General features: G+C 45.4%; 1 protein-coding gene across 2 annotated transcripts in view; it reads right to left on the bottom strand.

Annotated features, from left to right (window-relative positions):
- Positions 1-20078, bottom strand: part of LOC120727897 (ephrin type-B receptor 1-B) — a 170407-nt gene that overhangs the window by 12744 nt on the left and 137585 nt on the right. For both annotated transcript variants that reach the window (XM_040022503.1, XM_040022504.1), the window contains exons 11-12: positions 19496-19743; positions 18047-18262 (exon numbers count right to left, since the gene is read on the bottom strand). In XM_040022503.1, the coding sequence (XP_039878437.1) occupies positions 18047-18262; positions 19496-19743 (464 nt within the window). The remainder of the gene's footprint in view (positions 1-18046; positions 18263-19495; positions 19744-20078) is intronic.

The following is a 20078-nucleotide window of genomic DNA, read 5'->3' as shown; positions in this document are numbered from 1 at the left end:
AAATGGACTTGAGCACATTTACTTAGGCTGGAGAGAGTGCTCCATCAACATCGTTTTAATGAAATCCTGAGAGCAACGATCTGCCCTGGATGTCTGCCCAAACAGATGAAGAAAGAAGAGTGAAGGAATGGAGAGGAAAGGGGCAGAAAGAAAGAGTGACACAAAGAGACGGAGAGAAAATAGAACAAGAAATTAAAAAAAAGAAAGAAAGGAAAGTGGGTTGGTGACTCAGATGTTGGTTTCTCAGATCCCCATGGGAATGTCTGATGGAGGGAAGGACATAGGTCTTTATGTACAATGAGGTAATGCAAATCTTGAGGGAAGCATATTTCAGAATGCACTCTCTAAAGATCCCAAATAGGCTGGCATTCAACAACAATCTCCTTCTGCTGTCAGATTTAATTTAGTAAATGCATTTTAAAATGTGTCCAGTAAAGCAATAAAGAACAGATAGTGTACTATTTTAATAATGTATAACTCTAAATAAACCAATATAACATCTATCCAAACTCTAAGCCAGTGAATTTATAACTTCAGGTATCCTATTTATTGTTTTAAGCTATCAAACACATTTATGTAAAACAAACATAATATTTTAATTTTATAACTACTCATAACAGTTGGAAAACATTTGTAATCAAGAGTGTTTATGCTTCAATTATCCTGAAGGTGGATATAAACACCTTTAAATATAAACTTAGCACGCATATATGTGCTTTGCTGCTCAATTCTTTGGCTTTTCTAGAATGGACCTAAAACAGCTGTTTAGGCTGTTTAGGCTGTCAACGCTTCACTACCAAAGGATGCAAGTTTTTGTTTTTCCCAGCTATACGCCCACAGTGCTATAAAACTTTGTGTGCGCCTTAGTAACACAACCATAGGATCTGTTTCTGTGTAATGCATTCAAGTTGTCTTTCTTTACTGCATCTGCATGTATAGCAGAGGAAATAATTCCCCCGCTGAGTTTGTTAGTTTGCTCACTTATAATGAAATGAACACTATCTAATTTTTATAGGAGTTTCATTTTAATGGAGAGAGACAGAACATCAACCAAAAATCCAGAAAAAAAAACAAATTACATAGAAGTTTTAACTTGAATTGTATGTCATTGAGCGAAATAAATATTTCATACCCAAGGAAGACATGCCTCGGTGGTGAAACCCTTGTGGCGTTTCTTGTAGTTGGTCACCAGGTTTGCACACATCTCAGGAGGGATTTTGACCCACTCCCCTTTACAGACACTCACTAAATTATTTGGCAACTCAAAGCTTAACCTCCCTCCACAGGTTTTCTATAGGACTGAGGTCTGCAAGCTGGCTATGCTAGTTTATGACCTCAATGTACTTCTTCTGTGCCACTCCTTTGTTGTCTTGGCGGTATGTTGTGAGTCACTGTCATGTGGGGATACCTATTCATGACCCTATTAAATGTTCTGGCTCAGGGATCGACGTTCTGGGATTCTGGGTGGGTTATGGGGGACAGAATTCCACTTCACTGCTTGTCATTTCATTCAATGACATGCAAGTCAATTTATCACTTCAACACAACACTTTTTTTTTGTGTTTTTTTTTTTTGGGGGGGGGGGGGGGGGGGGGGGGGGCTCATTTCATTAAAATTAAACTACCATAAAAATGAGAAACTGTTCATTTCTTTATAAATGAGCAAGCTCAAAAATTCAGAAAGGGATCAACTCGAAACCACTGTAATAGAATATAGAGGAAATCCTTTCATTTCAGAGAAAAATAATTAATAACTGTACTTTCTGTAGTTTTATTTTCTACTGTATGTCCTTTTGACTTTTTACTCCTTTAATTGGTAATGTTTACCCTGCATCAGTAGCATTTTGCATTACGCTTAACTTACAGGCCTCGGCATATCTAGCATCTACTGACACGATCAAATTAACCCGAGCAAGTATCTCATTTTGCCTGTACTACTCTATGCTCATATTAGAAATTAACCTTTGTCCCAGAAATCTTTTTGCAGGATGCAAAAAATAGACAATTATACCCTCAGATGCACTTGCAGTTTTATCAAATTGTACCAAATCCTGAGCACGACAGCATATTTTAATGCTACTGGTATTTTGTAAAATAAAGTGCATTTAATGAGACAATATCAAATAATTATAGTCAACATCACTACTTTTATAGCACACCAGCAGAGATGGCGTTGCTTTCACTGATTTGAAAGGATTCAAAATAGAAATTTTTACTCAGATGCAAACACAGTCAAACAGCCACAGATGGCGAATGTCAGATGGTGTCCATCTTTTACTAACTCTGGAAAACATGACAGAAGATCTAAATCACAGCAGAGTGTTTTGTATGCACACTCACTCTTTGATGTGGAGACCTGGTATGGATCATGTTTCTAATTACAAAAAAAAAGGGTCTGTTCAATATTAACATACTTTTGCTGCTAAATTAGTCCCAAGACTGAGCGAATGCAGCTCTATCATCTGAATAAAAGTAGCCATGAAATAGCTTAATTAATGAAATACAAAAAAAGACATGAACAAACCAGCAGAATTAAGTGGGATGTTTAGGATTCTGTGACACATCATTGGCTCAGTTCCTGTTAGCAGTGTCTCCAGCTTGATAGGTGACTTAAATGGGAAGTGAGTCGGGGATCTGCTTGGTCACTGCACTGGTAATGTAGAGGTAGGGAATCAATGAGTGAAACCGGCGTCTCAAAGTACAGGACTGTGCAAAAGTCCTGAGTCACGTCTCATTTGTTGATTTTTTTTTTCCAAGGAGCCAGACTTCATTCAAGTCAGTCAAGCATTAAAAAAGTCACTTGAGGAATAAACCAGTGTTGCGTCTACACATAACAGACAACTTACTAACTTTAAATTGTATCTTTAGACACTTTTTTACAGCAGCAGCCTGCCACTAAACCACAATTTCTCCCCATCTCTTTTGATGGATCCATGAAAAATGTCAAAATAATAATAGTAGCAAACTCAAACTGACACAGGACCTGAGAGATGTACCTGGACCTTCAAGTGATCCATCTACTGTTTGATGCAGCCCCATCAGAAATGGTCTCAGTGGAAGGGTGGCTGTTAAAAAGCTATTTTTAAGGAAGAAAAGGCTCAGGTATGCCAATTACTTATTATTGTATTTCCATGTATATTTGCACATTTCAATAAATTGCTGCATCTACTTCCCAATTTCCTAACAAAATACACAAAAATGAGGGAATAATTAAAACTTTTTCACAGACCTGTACAGTATGTGCTTAAAGGATAGAAGTGAACTTGACAAAGTACAAAAAATAAACCAGAAAGAAAGGTGGAAAATGGTGCTTAGCATTTGATGCATGACACAAAAATCTAAACGAAAGTGCATTTGTTTACTTTTGGCCCGGCCAATATGGATATGTTCCCATTTTACTGTTTGTTTACCCTGTCCCCTCAATCCTAGCGCATAAATATTTCACTAGAAGTGGAATAGACAAGCCAAAAAAAAAAAAAAGAGTGCATGGGCCCAAGGCCAGCAAGAGTGGTAAAGGATGCAAATAGAATACAGACAAATGACAGAAACAACAGCGCTGTCCACATAGTGTGAGCGCTCGAGTGGAGCTGAGAGAATGTCACTCAGGTCACAGGGATTTGACGGATGAGCTTTGTTACTGGCTCTGTGTGACCTCGCCTTTCAACCTCTCTCAGCTTCAATGACACAAGAAAACGCACCCATGTGCACAGACATGCAAAGAGAGAGAGAGAGAGAGAGAGTGAGAGAGAGAGAGAGAGAGAGAGACCCTTAGGAACACATGTATATCTAAGAACATGGCACAAACACACACCTCTAAACACACACTTGCCAGCTTAGGCATAACATACAGTGCGCATTGTGTGACATGCAAGCCAATGACAGTCTTCCCACATTGTCAGCTGAGGCACAAGCAAAAGAATTCCTGACCCATACCTACCCTCACTGCTACCCTATGGGCATGAACTTTAAATAGAAAGGGTAACTTAAGGTTATGTATATAACCCCGGTTCTCTGAGTAGCATGAGTGAGTGTCTCACTATGGGAACGCCTCCTGCATGACCTCATCACAAGCTCAAATACCATATATAGGGGGCCAGTGCCTCCCTATATAATAGGCTGACATAGCGTCAGGTGTCATTCAAAACAAGCCCACCTCTTCCTCGCTTCCATAGCAAGGAGGGCGGTCTGGTGAGACACTCACTCATGCTACTCAGAGAACCGGGGTTATATACATAACCTTAAGTTCTCTTTCATAGCATTCGTTTTGTGTCTCACTATGGGAGAAATACTGACTCCCGGATTGCCAGACATGCCTGTTAAGAAGACAACTGTCCCCAACAGCACTTCACAGGAGAGAAGCCCCCACCTGGGAAGAACCTGCACTGAGGACTGAATGCGCTAGGTTAGGTGCCGTCACATCTAACCTGTAAAACCTAGCAAATGTATGAGGTGAGGTCCAGCATGCAGCTGCACACACCTCCTGAATAGAAACTCCCCTAAAGAGAGCCCATGAGGTTGCCAGACCTCTAGTGGAATGCGCACGCAAGCCAGCGGGGGGCTGAAGGCCCATGCTAGTATAGGCCAGGGCAATTGCTCCTACTATCCAATGGGAGAGGCGCTGTTTAGACACAGGCTTTCCCATATGTGATTTAGCCCAGGACACGAACAGCTGGTCACTTTGTCTGACACTCTGGGTTCGGTCCATGTAAATGCGCAGAGCACGGACTGGACACAAGGTATGCAGCCGCTGTTGCTCCTCTGAGGAGAAAGGCGGTGGGCAAGAGGCCGGCAGTTCTATAGGGGAACATGTGCCGACAACCTTCGGGACAAAGGCAGGGTTGAGCCGCATACTGACCCTCGTATTATCCGAGGAGAACTAAATGCATGACTGATGCACTGAGAGAGCGTGGATCTCTCCTACACGTTTAGCAGAAGCTAAAGCAATTAATAGAGCCGTCTTCAAGGACAGAAATTTTAACTCAACCTGTTCCAGGGGTTCAAATGGGCAACAGGAGAGCGCAGCCAACACTGTGGGAAGGTCCCACGATGGAGCCAACGGCCTAGATGTAGGCAATTTACGCCGTGCACCCTTCATGAAACGGCATATTAAGGGATGCTGGCCAACAGTCTTCCCCTCAAAACCAATATGGCAGGCCGAAATTGCTGCCAAATACACCTTGATGGTGGAGAAGGCTTTACCCTTATCAATCAGGGCCTGAAGAAATGACAGAATCACAGCCACAGAGCACTGAAAAGGAATGGCCTGTGATTCTACGCACCAGCTTTCAAACACACGCCACTTGTGCTCATATAGCATCATAGTAGATGATGCTCTAGAACAGCAGTCTCCAACCTTTTTTGCGCCACGGACCGGTTTATGCCCAACAATATTTTCACGGACCGGCCTTTAATGTGTCGCAGATAAATACAACAAAATAAAACTAGTACCGGTATCGAAAAAACAGAAGATTTATTCATAACACACGTGAAAAGACCCAGGAAAACCGAGTTAACGATCAAAACGATAACAAAATAACGCTGAAAACCGATAAAAACCCTGAAAACCATACATTTCACACCTGAGCCTCAACTCTCGCGGCCCGGTACCAAACGACTCACAGACCGGTACCGGTCCGAGGCCCGGGGGTTGGGGACCTCTGCTCTAGAACACTGAATAGTGTCGATAACACTATGAGGGAGCCCCACTATATTCAGGTTAAACCACTCACGGGCCAAGCCCATAGAGCTAGCCTCTCTGGGTGGGGGTGGAATATTTCCCCCCGTGCCTGACACAGGAGGTCTCTGCGTACTGGTAACGGCAAAGGTGGGCCGCACAGCTGCTGAAAAATCTCTGCCAGCCAGTGCTTCCCTGGCCAGTGCGGGGCTATCAGGATCATATAGTGAGTGGGTGGCTGTAGCTCAGATGGCAGAGCAGGTCAGCCACTAATCAGAAGGTCGGTGGTTCGATCCCAGGCTGCTTCCTGGCTGCATGCCAAATATCCTTGGGCAAGATACTAACCCCATGGTTGCCTACTGGTGGTGGTCAGAGGGCCCAGTGGCGCCAGTGTCCGGCAGCCTCGCTTCTGTCAGTGCGCCCCAGGGCAGCTGTGGCTACAATGTAGCTTGCCATCGCCAGTGTGTGAATGTGAATGGGTGAATGACTGAATGTAGTGTGAAGCGCTTTGGGGTCCTTAGGGACTAGAAAAGCGCTATACAAATGCAGGCCATTTACCATTTACCATTTACTTCTCTCCCTCACTCTGGCCAGAGTTGGAGAAATGAGGGCCACTGGGGGAAAAGCATAGAGGAGGGTTCTCGGCCACTTGTGAGCTAGAGCATCCACCCTGAGTGGAGCTCTCCGATCGTGCAGCGACCGTGGACGTTTATGCATCTCCCTGGATGCATAAACGTCCACGGTCGCCTGACCGAATCGCAGCCAGATCTGCTTCACCACCTCTGGGTGAAGCTTCCAGTCCCCATACAGCGGGTTGCCCCTGGAGAGAAGATCTGCTCCAAAGTTCAAGATCCCCGGTATGCGAGTTGCTCTCAGTGACAGCAGGTGGACACTGCTCCAGACTATCAGTCTGTGTGCCAGTGTGTGTAACTTGGGGGACCCCAGACCCCCCTGTCTGTTGATGTAGGCCACAACAGTGGAATTGTCCGACCTCACTAAAACATGATGACCTCTCAGCAAAGGGAGAAAGTGTTTTAGCGACAGGTGAACCGCCAGCAGTTCCAGACAGTTTATGTGGGTGAAGCGCATGTGAGGGCTCCATTCACTGTTCTGCCCTCGTGGGTGACCCCCCAGCCCGAAAGAGAGGCATCTGTGGAAATCACCTTCCTGGCTGAAACTGCCCCCATGGCAATGCCCTGAGACAAGAAACCTGGCCTCTTCCACTCGCGGAGAGCGAGTGAACAGTCTGCAGAGACTCTCACACAACAGTGGCCGTCTCGGTGAGGGTCCAGTCCCCCCGAGCCCACCCAGCGCTAAAAGCCTCTCATGTGCAGGCGTCCCACTGTTATCACCACTAGAGAAGAGGCCATCAGACCGAGCAACCTCTGGCATTGTTTGAGGGTCACTGTGTTGCCTCTGCGAAACAGTGCTAGGGATGACCGTATGGCCGCTGTTCTCTCCGGGGACAGAAAAGCCCTCACCCGGAGGGAGTCTAGGCTGAGCTCTATGAAAGTAATGCATTGAGTTGGCGTCAATGTGCTCTTTTCCACGTTTATCTGGAAACCCAAACTCTCCAGATGGTGTATGAGAGCATTTGTGTGACAAGTCGCTCCCTGGCGGGTTGGGGCTGCCACCAGCCAGTCGTCGATATATGTGGCCACCCGAATGCCCTTTTCCCTGAGCGGGGCCACTGCTGCCTCGGTGCATTTCACAAACACCCTTGGGCTCAGTGAGAGACCAAAAGGCAGGACTACAAACTCGTATGCTATCCCCTGGAAAGCAAATCTCAGATACTTTCGTGTGGGGGATATATGGGGATGTGGAAATAAGCATCCCTCACGTTGATTGATGTGAACCAGTCGCCCGCTCGTACAAACCGTAGCAGCGAGGCGTGCGTCAACATCCTGAACTTGTATGTCCTTAAATGCCGGTTCAGGGCACGGAGATCCAGAATGGCTCTCATCCCCCTCCCCCCTTTCTTTGGCACAAGGAAATACCTTGAATAAAATCCGCTGTGCATTTCCTCGGGAGGGACAACTCTTATAGCTCCTTTGTCTCTCAAGATGGAAGTTTCCTCCAGGAGAAAACTGGCAGACTCGCCCAGAGCATGAGAGTAAACGATTTCTGTGAAATGTGGTGGAGCGACATTGAATTGCAGCCTGTAGCCCTTTTCCAATGTCCTCAGCACCCATGCTGACAGAGTGCAGGTGGCCCAGCTCTTCATGTGGAGAGACAGGGGGCTCACTGGCCACTCCACCGAAGATGGCTTTTTGGCGCTCCCTTGTGGTCGCAGCGCAAAACATACGCCATTTCGGTGTCCCGTCACCTCTGTCACAGGTGAGTTAGGTGACGGGCTCATCTGCATCATCACAGCCGTGGAAACGCGAGTCTCCACGGGCTGCATTATGGCAGACATTGTTCTGTTTTTCAGCATGTTTGATTTTTTCTTGTGTTTTACAATACTCGACAGCACCCTCTGCAAACTGCCTGGATGCGCGTGTCGGGGCTTTTTTAATACAGAATGCACGAAAGAAGTGCTTGTGAAACAACACTGCGAACTTTGGCTCTCTTTCCCTCTGGCGGGTCCGGTGACAGGAACGCCGGCCCGAGTTAAGCACTCTGTGTGGAACATGTCCCGTTGAACTTGCTCTGGAACGGAGCTGGGAGGCAGCAGGGTGGCCCATGAAGGGGGGGAAACTGGGTTCGCTCCTGCTTAGAGGAGAGGCTGTCAGGCCGGCCGCTTCTTCCTCCTCAGGATTGCGGCAGCGGGGGGAGGAGGAGGGGCCGCTTGAGGTCTGGCCTGGGGAGACTGTTTCCGAGTCCATGGATTCTTAGGGGCCCCGGCAGCCTGGGGGGCTGCCTGCGTCTTAGGCACTTTGGGAATCCTAAAAGCGGGGACCGGGCGAGACGCTGCCTGTGCGAATGACTGGCGCGGTGCTGCTGGGGTGGCGTGCTGGGCCCTCCTCGGCAGGCAGAGTTTCAGAGCCTCATCATCTCTCTTTTTCTCCTCACATCTCTTCTGCATGGATGTAACAGCAGCACCGAAGAGACCTTGAGGGATGACAGGGGTGTCGAGGAGTTCCTCTTTCTCTTTGGTCGTCAGGTTGGTGAGCCCGAGCCAGCGTGCTCGCTCCTGAAGAACCATGAGGCCCATGGCTCTCCCAGTAGCCTGTATGGCTACCTTGTGGAGGCGGAGGACGTGGTCAGTTATAACGCAGATTTCTTCCCACACTGTGGTATCTGGTTTAGTTGTCATTTCCTCTTCTAGCTCAGTTTGGTAAGCCATTAGCATAGAGGAGGCGTTGTGGGCTCTTACTGACAGAGCCGCTGCCTTGTAGCACTTATCTGTAAGGCTAGACTGGAAGCGGTCTGCTTTGGAGGGGAGAGATGGGGCCGATGAGGACAGAGACGTCTTTGGGTGAAGATGGCTCGCTACCAACGGCTCCACTTGTGGCATCTGGCGGAGGCCGATAGACTCCATCCCCTCACAATCCAGCAGGGAGCTCCCCACGATGGGGTGTTTCTTGCTGTAAGGTTTTGCTTTCCACGTCACCGCTATCTCATCGAGTAGCTCCGGGAAAACAGGCAACACATGCTTTCCCCGTCTTTTCCGCCTTCGGCAATTTCTTTCCGTCAAAACGAGATTTTACAACCTCTGTTTGTATGGCGGGCCACGGGATGTTGAGCCTAGCTGCTGCGCGCATGTCCAGCATGTCGCGATCCAGGGGAGACGGCGGTGTCGGTTTTTCAGCCTCGCCGGTAGCCGAGGGCTTTGCAGCCCAGCTGATGCTAGCCAAGGAGGTGGAATCTTCCTCCTTGCTGTCGTCAGACAGCAGGAGCTCAGAGTCAGCCAACTCATCTCTGTCCTCGTTGGCATCTCCTCCCCAGGTGACTCCAGCATTGGGGAAAAACTCACGATCTCCGTGTGCCTCCAGCGACGGGAAAGCGGTCGCGATGGGCTGAGGGTCTGCCTCTGCCCAGCTCGGCCGTGGCGTTGCAGCCAAATCATCGGGCACCTCAGTTTCTCCTTGCCCCGCAGCAGCCTCACACAGCAAAGGGTCACCACCCGACAAGTTAGCCTGGCGAGCTAGCCTGCGGCGGAGTAGTTTGCGTGGGGAAAGCCGCGCAGTGGATATAGTCTTGTGCGGGCGTCAAGGCAGCCTGAGCGTGAGATAAACCCAGGCACAACCCGCACACACGGGGTGTGTATCCCAGGCAGAAATCTTCTTGCCGCAAGGACAGAGTTTTGCAACTTTGTTGGCAGTCGTAGCCATGGTTAGCTAGAGGGTTGCGCACATTAGCAAGACTGACACTGAGTGCGGAGAATATTGCTATTCCTTGCTAACGTGGGGTGAAAAGGTTTCTACAGGTATTGCTACCTAATGTGTAAAACCGCTAGCGTCGAAGGGTATTGCTACCTGATGGTGAAGCTAGAGGTACCTTTATTAGCAAAGTGTTGCTACTTCGCTTTCGGAAAATATTGCTACTTCCCTGGGTGAAAGTATTGCTACTTGGCACCAGCACTAGCTACAGAACAGTATTGCTACTGCTTGTATGCTAGTGGACAACTGAAAAGCTGGGAACAAAGCGCCCGGCGACCGAGTTGTTCACTCAAATCTGTGGACAGTTTAGCTTTAGCACCCAATAGCACAGTTGTCTAAAGGCTTCTGTGAGAAGCGAGAAGAGGTTTTTGAATGACATCTGACGCTATGTCAGCCTATTATATAGGGAGCCACTGGCCACTCCTGACATGGGCGTCACCTAGCCAGCCTGTAAGGGCTGGCGTAATGGTATTTGAGCTTCTGATGAGGTCACGCAGGAGGCGTTCCCATAGTGAGACACGAAAGGAATGCTATGAAAGAGAACACCACTTGCCTAAGCTGTTAGGCATCACATGCTGCACTTGCAGACCCAATTAAGAAAATATATCCTTGTGCACAAGCTGCACACAGATAAAAAATTGTAAATACACAAGTGATGCATGGAATGATAAACTTTTTTTTATGGATTTGAATAGTGACTAAATGCCTTGCTTGTTTGCTAGGTTAGCAGGGTTACTCATATTGCATCACGACTTGAGATGAGCCAGTTGGTTATTTTTTTTAAACTCGTGCAGTCGAGTATATAAAATCTGCACTGAAACAAACACAGTAAAGTCATAGCTGCAATGAAGCACACAATCTTTTAGAGTCCTTAAATCAGTTAGCCTGCATCACCTTAGTAAGACCAGAGTGGCTCAGGTATTGTCCTGTGAGCCTAATTAATTATGACTTTGGTGAGCAGCCAACAGAGAGGGAGGACAGCCTCCTTCTGTCTGAAACTCCACAACACTGCTCCAGACTGAACCCACGTCCAGGGTTAACACAATTACCAGCATGTCCTCCCAACCATACATCCAACATCACACCACAGGCACTGTAATTGGTGTGCTTAGAATTGCAGGCAAAAATTAGAAAAGCAGCAGAGGGAAAGAGGTGATTAATTTGCTAGAGGAGGAGGTTGGTGCCGATGTAAATCACTGCCTGTCAGTGCAATTTAATTTACGAATTTCCTTCAGCCTTGTCTGCGATGCCAGCCTTGCTCGCTGATTGTTTAGCATCAGGTCATAACTAAAGAGGTCATGGAGTGAAGGGCATGAGCCATGCTTTCCTTAATTACAACATAGAACACCCCCTTCTTGTAGCATGTATGCATAGATGCCCCCTAAATCACAGGTTAAACTGAACCAGGAGGACATGAAAGTGTGGCAACATCAGCTAGGCTTATGAAGTGCCTGCAATCTGATGGGAAAGCACTTTCGCTTTTATTTAATCGTTTAACTGGCACATTAACAGAATACGCCTCCCAGACATGTGGATAAAACTGCTCTCTTGACTCTTGATTTAAAAACAAAAATCAGCTAAAACCCAAGATTTTATCTGAATCCCTATGATAATAAATGAGGACTCAGTATAAAAGTGAAGCACAGCCAAAGCTTCGATATGCTTGTTTCAAACTCTCTATCAGTTAAAAACACACCATCAAAAAAACCAGAGTGTGTTAACATCACAACATCTCCCCAGGTTCAGACTTCAAAACTCACCTTGCTCTATGTACTTTCCAGATAATGCCCTCAAGGAGAGTTTGGAGAGTTTGCAATAAACAACATCAAAAATACGGACCGCAATCTATAATCCATTCCCTATCTTTTACACACTGGTTTATTAGTAAAGCTCAGCAGCGCAGACAACAGAAGTGCTGCTCCTCTTTGTTGCTAAATAATACCCATTCAGCAAGGTTTAGCTATAGGGTCAAGCATACAAAGCAGGTTACTCCTGGGGAGCAATTAGCTCTCAGTCACACCAATGTGTGGTCATATCTCCTCTGACTTATATCTGCCACATCACTCTTATTGCCACTCTCACAAATCAGCAACCATGCTCCAACCAATCAATGGCTTACCTTGGGCTTGCTTTTTATGCTTTTCCTGTTTATAAATAATAATTCAGGAGAAAAACAGCTTCGGCATAATGCAGGCACTAAGGAAGACAGGAAAATGAACAGGGGACTGTGTGTTGTCTAGTACTGTTTTGTTTCTTCACCTATATTTAGATGAATGCAGATTATTTTGAGAACTCTCCTTTTCATACCTACACCGACTCACAGGCTATTTGACTGGTTGCTTTAGATCTCAAGTTCTGCATGTGTTGAAATACCTATGAACCTGATCCTAAAAATATGCCCCTTTTGATAGTGTAATATATTCAGATTGCATTCATATTTATTCATAATATATACCCCCCACCCCCCCACAGTATCACAAAGCTCTATATTCAGATTGTATACAATGAATCACTTTCAGCAAGAAACCCCAAGGCGGTGTTATGCAGCAAGTTAAAATCCCTGTTCACAGGTAACGCAGTTAAAATGGGCTGTGCAGAGCCACTTGAGGCCGTCAACTCAAAATAAGAAGCAGACAGGTAAAACACAGGACACGGCTCACTGAAATCCAAAGTAAAATAAAAAGTACAGCAAAAAAAGGTATGGATAGTGCAGATACACACACACACACACCTCTCTCTCTCTCTCTCTCTCTCTCTCTCTATATATATATATATATATATATATATATATATATATATATATATATATATATATATTAGGGGTGCAACGATACACACGGTTCGGTTCGGTTCGATACTTTGGTGTCACGGTTCGATATTTTTTCGATACAAAAAAATGTTCATGCATTTTTAATTTGTCATTTATTAAAATTATAAATATATATTTTAACTCAAAAGTACAGGTTTTAAATTTAACCCTAACCCTTGTGCGTGTTTTTTATTTTGACAGCGAATGCGCACCTGCGGACCACTTATGTGCAGCCCTGGTTATTTAGCTCATCATATTGCAGCCACAGAAATTTTTTTGTCCATGAAACCATAAAGCTGCACTTTCTTTTTGCCTTATAGTCTGATTTGTCATAACTTCTCCGTTTTGTGGTAAGCTTTTCTTTGGCTGTCACTTCTTCACCCTGACCTGTCTTATTTGGCTCAGCAGAACTGAAATGCTTTTACACGCTCACTCACATAAGCTCAGCGATTCTCTGCGCGATCAACCTCTCACGTGTTTAAGCTTGCTGCGGGAGATTTCACTTGTCATGTTTGCATAGTAAGCTAACGATTAATAAGACGATGTCAGAGGAATTGGTGCACAAATTATCATCACTCACAGATCAGTGCTGTCGCTCTCTATACACAGTTCGCACGATTGCAAAGTGAAAGCAAAAAAACAAGCGCACATTCAAACGCGACTTCAATATGTCACATATTGACAGTGGCTCACCGATGCCAATGACATAATTACCCAGCTACATTTCTGAAAGAATGCAAAAGCATTGACATATATTTTTCCTACAATAGCCCGACGGGCAGGGAAGAGATAGATTTTGGTAGCCCGACTGAAAAAATCGCTAGCTCCGGGACGTCGGGCTAGCGATATTGCAAGCCCTGTATCTGATTGAGGAATCACTCATCTTTGGAAAAGAGAGTTTATTACAGAGAAATGGCTCTTTCCAAAATAAAAGCTATACTATCCGCTTCTTCTGGGCTATATTCTCAGCAGCATAAGGAGAATCATGTGCTAACAGCTGTCTAAATGACTCGGCTAAAGTTAGTAGCATGCTTGCTTTTTTTTGTCTGCTTCCACTTGTCTTTGCACTAGGATGATGTCGGCGTAAATGTGCAGTCATATTCGTTGTGTTCCCACTAGTGCTTTCAGGTTAATCTCGTTGAAATGACCTTAACGCCACAACACGGCAAATCTCCGTTAACGAGCTACCGCCGATCGCTCCGTGCATGGGGCTAGACGGCAAACACGTTAACGAGCTAACTGCGCTAACACACTAGTTCACACCAATGTAATTAAGCATTGCATGGCACATCCAACATACTGTTTTACTTTAGTCCATGACTCGCTTACCTTCAGGGTCATACGTCACATGAAAACCAAAATAATTCCAAACACCAGATCTGAATGTTGCAAGTAGAGCTTAACTTCTGTCTCGCTAGCTTGCCCTGCGCTCTTCCTTCTGACTATGCTGTCTGTGTTGAGCGCTCAGTGGATCTGCGCTCGACAGTGCAGCCTAGGCGGAGTAGTCGAACGCAGATTCACTGAGCGCAGGGCAAGCTAGCGAGACAGAAGTTAAGCTCTCCTTGCAACATGGCAAATTGAACCTCCCCCACCCTCATTCAGATCTGGCGTTTGGAACTATTTTGGCTTTCATGTGACGTATGACCCTGAAGGTAAGCGCGTCATGGACTAAAGTAAAACAGTATGTTGGATGTGCCATGCAATGCTCAATTACATGGGTGGGAGCTAGTGTGTTAGCGCAGTTAGCTCATTAACGTGTTGGCCGTCCAGCCCCATGCATGGGGCGATCCGCGGTAGCTCGTTAACGGAGATTTGCCGTGTTGTGGCGTTAACATCATTTCAACGAGATTTACGCTGACAGCACTAGTGGGAACACAACGAATACGCCGACATCATCCTAGTGCAAAGACAAGTGGAAGCAGACAAAAACAAAAAGCACGCATGCTACACACTTTACCCGAGTCATTTAGACAGCCGTTAGCACATGATTCTCCTTATGGGGACCTGATATGTTTAATATGCTGCTGAGAATATAGCCCAGAAGAAGCGTATAGTATAGCTTTTATTTTGGAAAGAGCCATTTCTCTGTAATAAACTCTCTTTTCCAAAGATGAGTGATTCCTCAATCAGATACAGGGCTTGCAAAATCGCCTGCCCAACGTCCCGGGGCTAGCGATTTTTCCAGTCGGGCTACCAAAATCTATCTCTGCCCTGCCCGTCGGGCTATCGAAGGAAGGAAAAATATATGTCAATGCTTTTGCATTCTTTCGGAAATGTAGCTGGGTAATTATGTCATTGGCATCGGTGAGCCACTGTCAATATGTGACATATTGAAATCGCGTTTGAATTTGCGCTTGTTTTTTGCTTTCACTTTGCAATCGCGCGAACTGTGTATAGAGAGCGACAGCACTGATCTGTGAGTGATGATAATTTGTGCACCAATTCCTCTGACATCGTCTTATTAATCGTTAGCTTACTATGCAAACATGACAAGTGAAATCTCCCGCAGCAAGCTTAAACATGTGAGAGGTTGATCGCGCAGAGAATCGCTGAGCGTTATGTGAGTGAGTGTGTAAAAGCAGCAGGATATATATTTTAGTTCTGCTGAGCCAAGTAAGACAGGTCAGGGTGAAGAAGTGACAGCCAAAGAAAAGCTTACCACAAAACGGAAAAGTTATGACAAATTAGACTATAAGGCAAAAAGAAAGTGCAGCTTTATGGTTTCATGGACAAAAGAATTTCTGTGGCTGCAATATGACAAGCTATATAACCAGGGGTGCACATAAGTGGTTCGCAGGTGCGCATTCGCTGTCAAAATAAAAAACGCGCACAAGATAAGAAGTTGCAACGCGTGTTTGCGTACATAAGATTTTCAGGAGGAGGACAGACATTTGTTTAGAACTCTTAAAGATGTCGAAGAAGCTCCTTTAAGCAATTACTGTGATGTTCCTCCACCTCCAAAGAAATGCCAGGAGTCCGAACCACAAAAGAAGCGCGTATTCTCGGAAAAGTAGTTGCAGGAGGTGAGCTGGCTTCAAACAAATGATGAACGCACAGAGATGTGGTGCGGAATGTGCCTTGAAAATTTAATAAATGACAAATTAAAAAGGCATGAACATTTTTTTTGTATCGAAAAAATATCGAACCGTGACACCAAAGTATCGAACCGAACCGTGAATTTTGTGTATCGTTGCACCCCTAATATGTATATCTATCTATCTATCTATCTATCTATCTATCTATCTATCTATCTAGATAGATAGATAGATAGATAGATAGATAGATAGATAGATAGATAGATAGATAGATAGATAGATAGATAGATAGATAGATAGATAGATCGATCGATCGATCGATCGATCGATCGATCGATCGATCCGGGCTATCAACAGCTATGCCCTGCCTGTATCAGGTCACCGGCTGGGATAGTAAGCTGGCCAAAGGAGGAGATAGAAGCCACTGACATCAAGACAAGAAAGCTCCTTACCATGCATGGAGGGTTTCACCCCAAGTCCAGCACCCTGAAGCTGTATGCTAAGTGGAAGGAAAGAGGCCAGGGACTGGTGAGTGTCAGCACCACGGTCCAGGATGAGACAACGAACATCCACGAATACATCGCGAAGATGGCCCCAACTGACACCGTGGTCAGTGAATACCTCAGGCAGCAGAAACCCAAGAAAGAGGAGGAAGGAGAGGAACCATCATAGAAGGACAAGCCCCTGCACGGTATGTACCACCGGCAGATAGCAGAGGTGGCTGATAGCCAGAAATCCTACCAGTGGCTGGACAAAGCTGGACTGAAAGACAGCACAGAGGCACTAATCATGGCGGGACAGGAACAAGCTCTGAGCACAAGATCCAAGGAGGCTGGGGTCTATCACACCAGGAAAGACCCCAGGTGCAGGCTGTGTAAAGATGCCCCTGAGCCAATCCAGCACATAACAGCAGGGTGCAAGATCCTAGCAGGCAAGGCATACATGGAACAGCATAATCAAGTGGCCGGCATAGTGTACAGGAACATCTGTGCCGAGTATAACCTGGAAGTCCCGAGGTCAAAATGGGAGATACCCCCTAGGGTGGTGGAGAATGACCGAGTTAAGATCCTGTGGACAAAATGGTGGTGGCTAACCAACCGGACATAGTGGTGGTAGACAAACAGAAGAAGACGGCCGTAGTGATCGATGTAGCGGTTCCCAATGACAGCATCATCAGAAAGAAGGAAGCTCAAGAAATACCAAGGGCTCAGAGAAGAGCTCGAGAAAATGTGGAGGGTGAAGGTAACAATGGTCCCAGTGGTAATCGGAGCACTAGGTGCGGTGACTCCCAAACCAGGTGAGCGGCTCCAGCAGATCCCAGGAACAAAATCGGAGATCTCTGTCCAGAAGAGTGCAGTCCTAGGAACAGCTAAGACACTGCTGTATCTTATATATATGTATATATGTAGTGTGTGTGTGAGTGTTAATAACTGATTGATCCTTGAAACACGCACATCAGCCGTAGCAAACAGAGATACACACGTGCATGCTTGTGGATGTCCACACGGTGCCTTATATGCTCCTACACACACACACACACACACACACACTCAACTAAATCCCAGCACACAACCTAAGGCATGTCAGGAGTCCTAATGACCTACGCCGTGTGTTTGCAAGGGTGTAAAAGTGTGTTATGAATTAGAAAGAGGAGAGGCAGAAGATGAACTAACGATGGCTGCTAATAATTACAGATCTGTAGCGTGGAGGAGTTAATGAGGAGCCAAAGCCTCCCATGATGCTCCAGTAATAATGAATGAGGAGTGAGAGAGTGGAAAGAGGGAGAGAGAGAAGGGTGGGAGATGTCAGTTTGAGAGGCTGCAATGCCCTTTGGTTTCTCTGCACTCTGGGCATGCCAACGAGAGAGCCTTCCCAGAGGAGACTTGTCTCCACACTAATGAAGATGTGACAGACCTCCGGTCCGTGACTTGCAGGGTATAGGGAAGAGTGGAAGGAGGATGAGGAAGCAAAGAGTGACAGCTCATATAAAATGAAAGGCGCTGAAAAGGTGAAAGGTTTGCAAGACCTTCAAAAAGAGTGAGACATTGTCAGTAGCAAAACTTATTAGACTGATAGGTGGTGTTTTTCAATTGGTTTATATGTCAGCAAAAGACGTTGGGAAACTTGAAATTATACTTAGATAAGCGCTACGCGAATAACAGTTTCCCCATGACACTCAGACAAAGTAAAACACAATTATTACCCACCAGAGAGCTGGTGTAGCTGGGATCAGACGTGTCATCCTGCAGGTAGCGTGACAGACCAAAGTCGGACACTTTACACACCAAGTTGCTGTTGACGAGAATGTTCCGTGCGGCCAGGTCACGATGGACGTAGTTCATTTCTGAGAGATATTTCATTCCTGCAGAAATCCCACGCATCATTCCCACCAACTGGATCACTGTGAACTGACCATCATTTTGCTAAAGGACAGAGAGGAAAACAAATGAAAATGCAGAGCTTATGTCATGCCGTTGCCATGCTGTAAATGAGCAAAGCTGGAGGTCGCAGATTGCAGCAAAGGCTAATATAACCATTTTTAATAGGCAAAAAAATAATTACGCTGTTTCTTCTTACTGAATCATTAACACATGTTGACTTAAATTCATCACTCCACTTCCTCATTCAACGTGTGCCGTAATCAAATTCAGTTTGAGTCAAGGCTGCTCAGTTGGATTCTCATCTTCTTCTGTAGCATGAGGTAAGCCTTGCAGCAGATCATTATTATCACAGCCATGGGGTACATGCACATGGCAGATAACAAGAGGAGTCATGTTGTTATAGCTACATACAAGACCCTTATTTTGAGTTATCTTTGAGTTTATTTTTTCTTGTGTGTCCTTTTTTTTCTTGTTTGTTGGTTACACTTTGCAATTACAAAATCAACACACTGAGTTCCTGTCTTGCCTTTCAAATCCTTTTAATGTCCAGAGGAAGAGTATACTTGTATTAAATAAGCAAATCGGATTCCTGCAGCCAATCTTACTCAGTGTAGGTGTTAGAGCATTGTTCCATTCAGGCATGCAGGCATCCATCTCTTTAAACTCCAAGAATGGTGCCCCTACCCCTGTGTGAATGCTCTGAAGAGCAAGCTTTGAACCCCAGAAACCCAGTAACAAATAAGAGGGTAAGAGAGATCGATGGAAACACAAGTCGGATGTGGCGGTTAGCAAAGCCAACTTCAAAGAACCCATTTAAACCCACCCTAGATCAAAGTGGAATAGAACACCAATCCATGAGACTGAAGCAGGAAAAAAGAGAGCTGAATATTGATTAAGCTGTATGTCCGCTCAATCCTGACTATAAAAGAAAGAGTGAAGAGTCCATTAATAGCTCCAGGCATTAAATTAAAGGCTGATAAAGCTAGCCAGTGTGGAAATTTTCAAATTAAGAATGACTGAAATCAAGTTCATTGTCATGAAACATATTCTCCGTTGGCACTGGACAGATTAAGAAGGCTCATTCCAATTTGTATTAGGAGGGATTCTTAGCATGAACTCCTTTAGTGGGATTGCTTTACAATTTACTTCCAATTAGCTTCTCAGTCTCAGATTTTCAAGCTTCCATTTAACTCACACATGGCTTCAGATCTCGTCATATAGCTGTTTGCAACTTTGTGTGACACAGTACAAGCATTAAAAAAAAAAATCACTCACCCTGAGGAATGAGTCAAGGGCGCCGTTCTCCATAAACTCAGTAACGATCATAACTGGACGGCTCTTTGTGACTACACCCTCAAGACGGATAATGTTCGGGTGGTCAAACTGGCCCATGATTGATGCCTCAGACAGGAAGTCCCGCCTCTGCTTCTCCACATAGCCCGCCTTCAAGGTCTTAATGGCTACATAGATTTCCCTCTTGCCAGGTAGCTTCAAACGGCCCTTGTAGACTTCCCCAAATTCCCCTAGTTTGAAAGAGAAAAAAAGAGTTTCCTCATTTCCTTCTGTTAGCAGGAAAAGCCTTTACACAAAAGCAGAGTTAATCAGATCATAAATTTCACGTCTGTTTTTAAAGTTACCTAAAGTGCTTTTATAGAGCCTGTTATGTCTTGCTATCATATAATACAGTATGGCTCTTCTGACACACAGCATAGGCTGGCAAGTGCCTTTATATTCCCCCTATCAAACAATACCAGGCAAGCACTATCTGGCAAATTTCTGGAACCCATGTGATTAATTATCACCACCTTGGTGTCCTGGAGAGACAACACATAGTGAAATCAACAAAAACAAAAACCTT

This window comes from Simochromis diagramma, unplaced genomic scaffold, assembly GCF_900408965.1.
Source record: "Simochromis diagramma unplaced genomic scaffold, fSimDia1.1 OVJJ01000205.1, whole genome shotgun sequence".
NCBI lineage: Eukaryota > Metazoa > Chordata > Actinopteri > Cichliformes > Cichlidae > Simochromis > Simochromis diagramma.
This window is presented reverse-complemented; position numbering and strand designations above follow the sequence as displayed.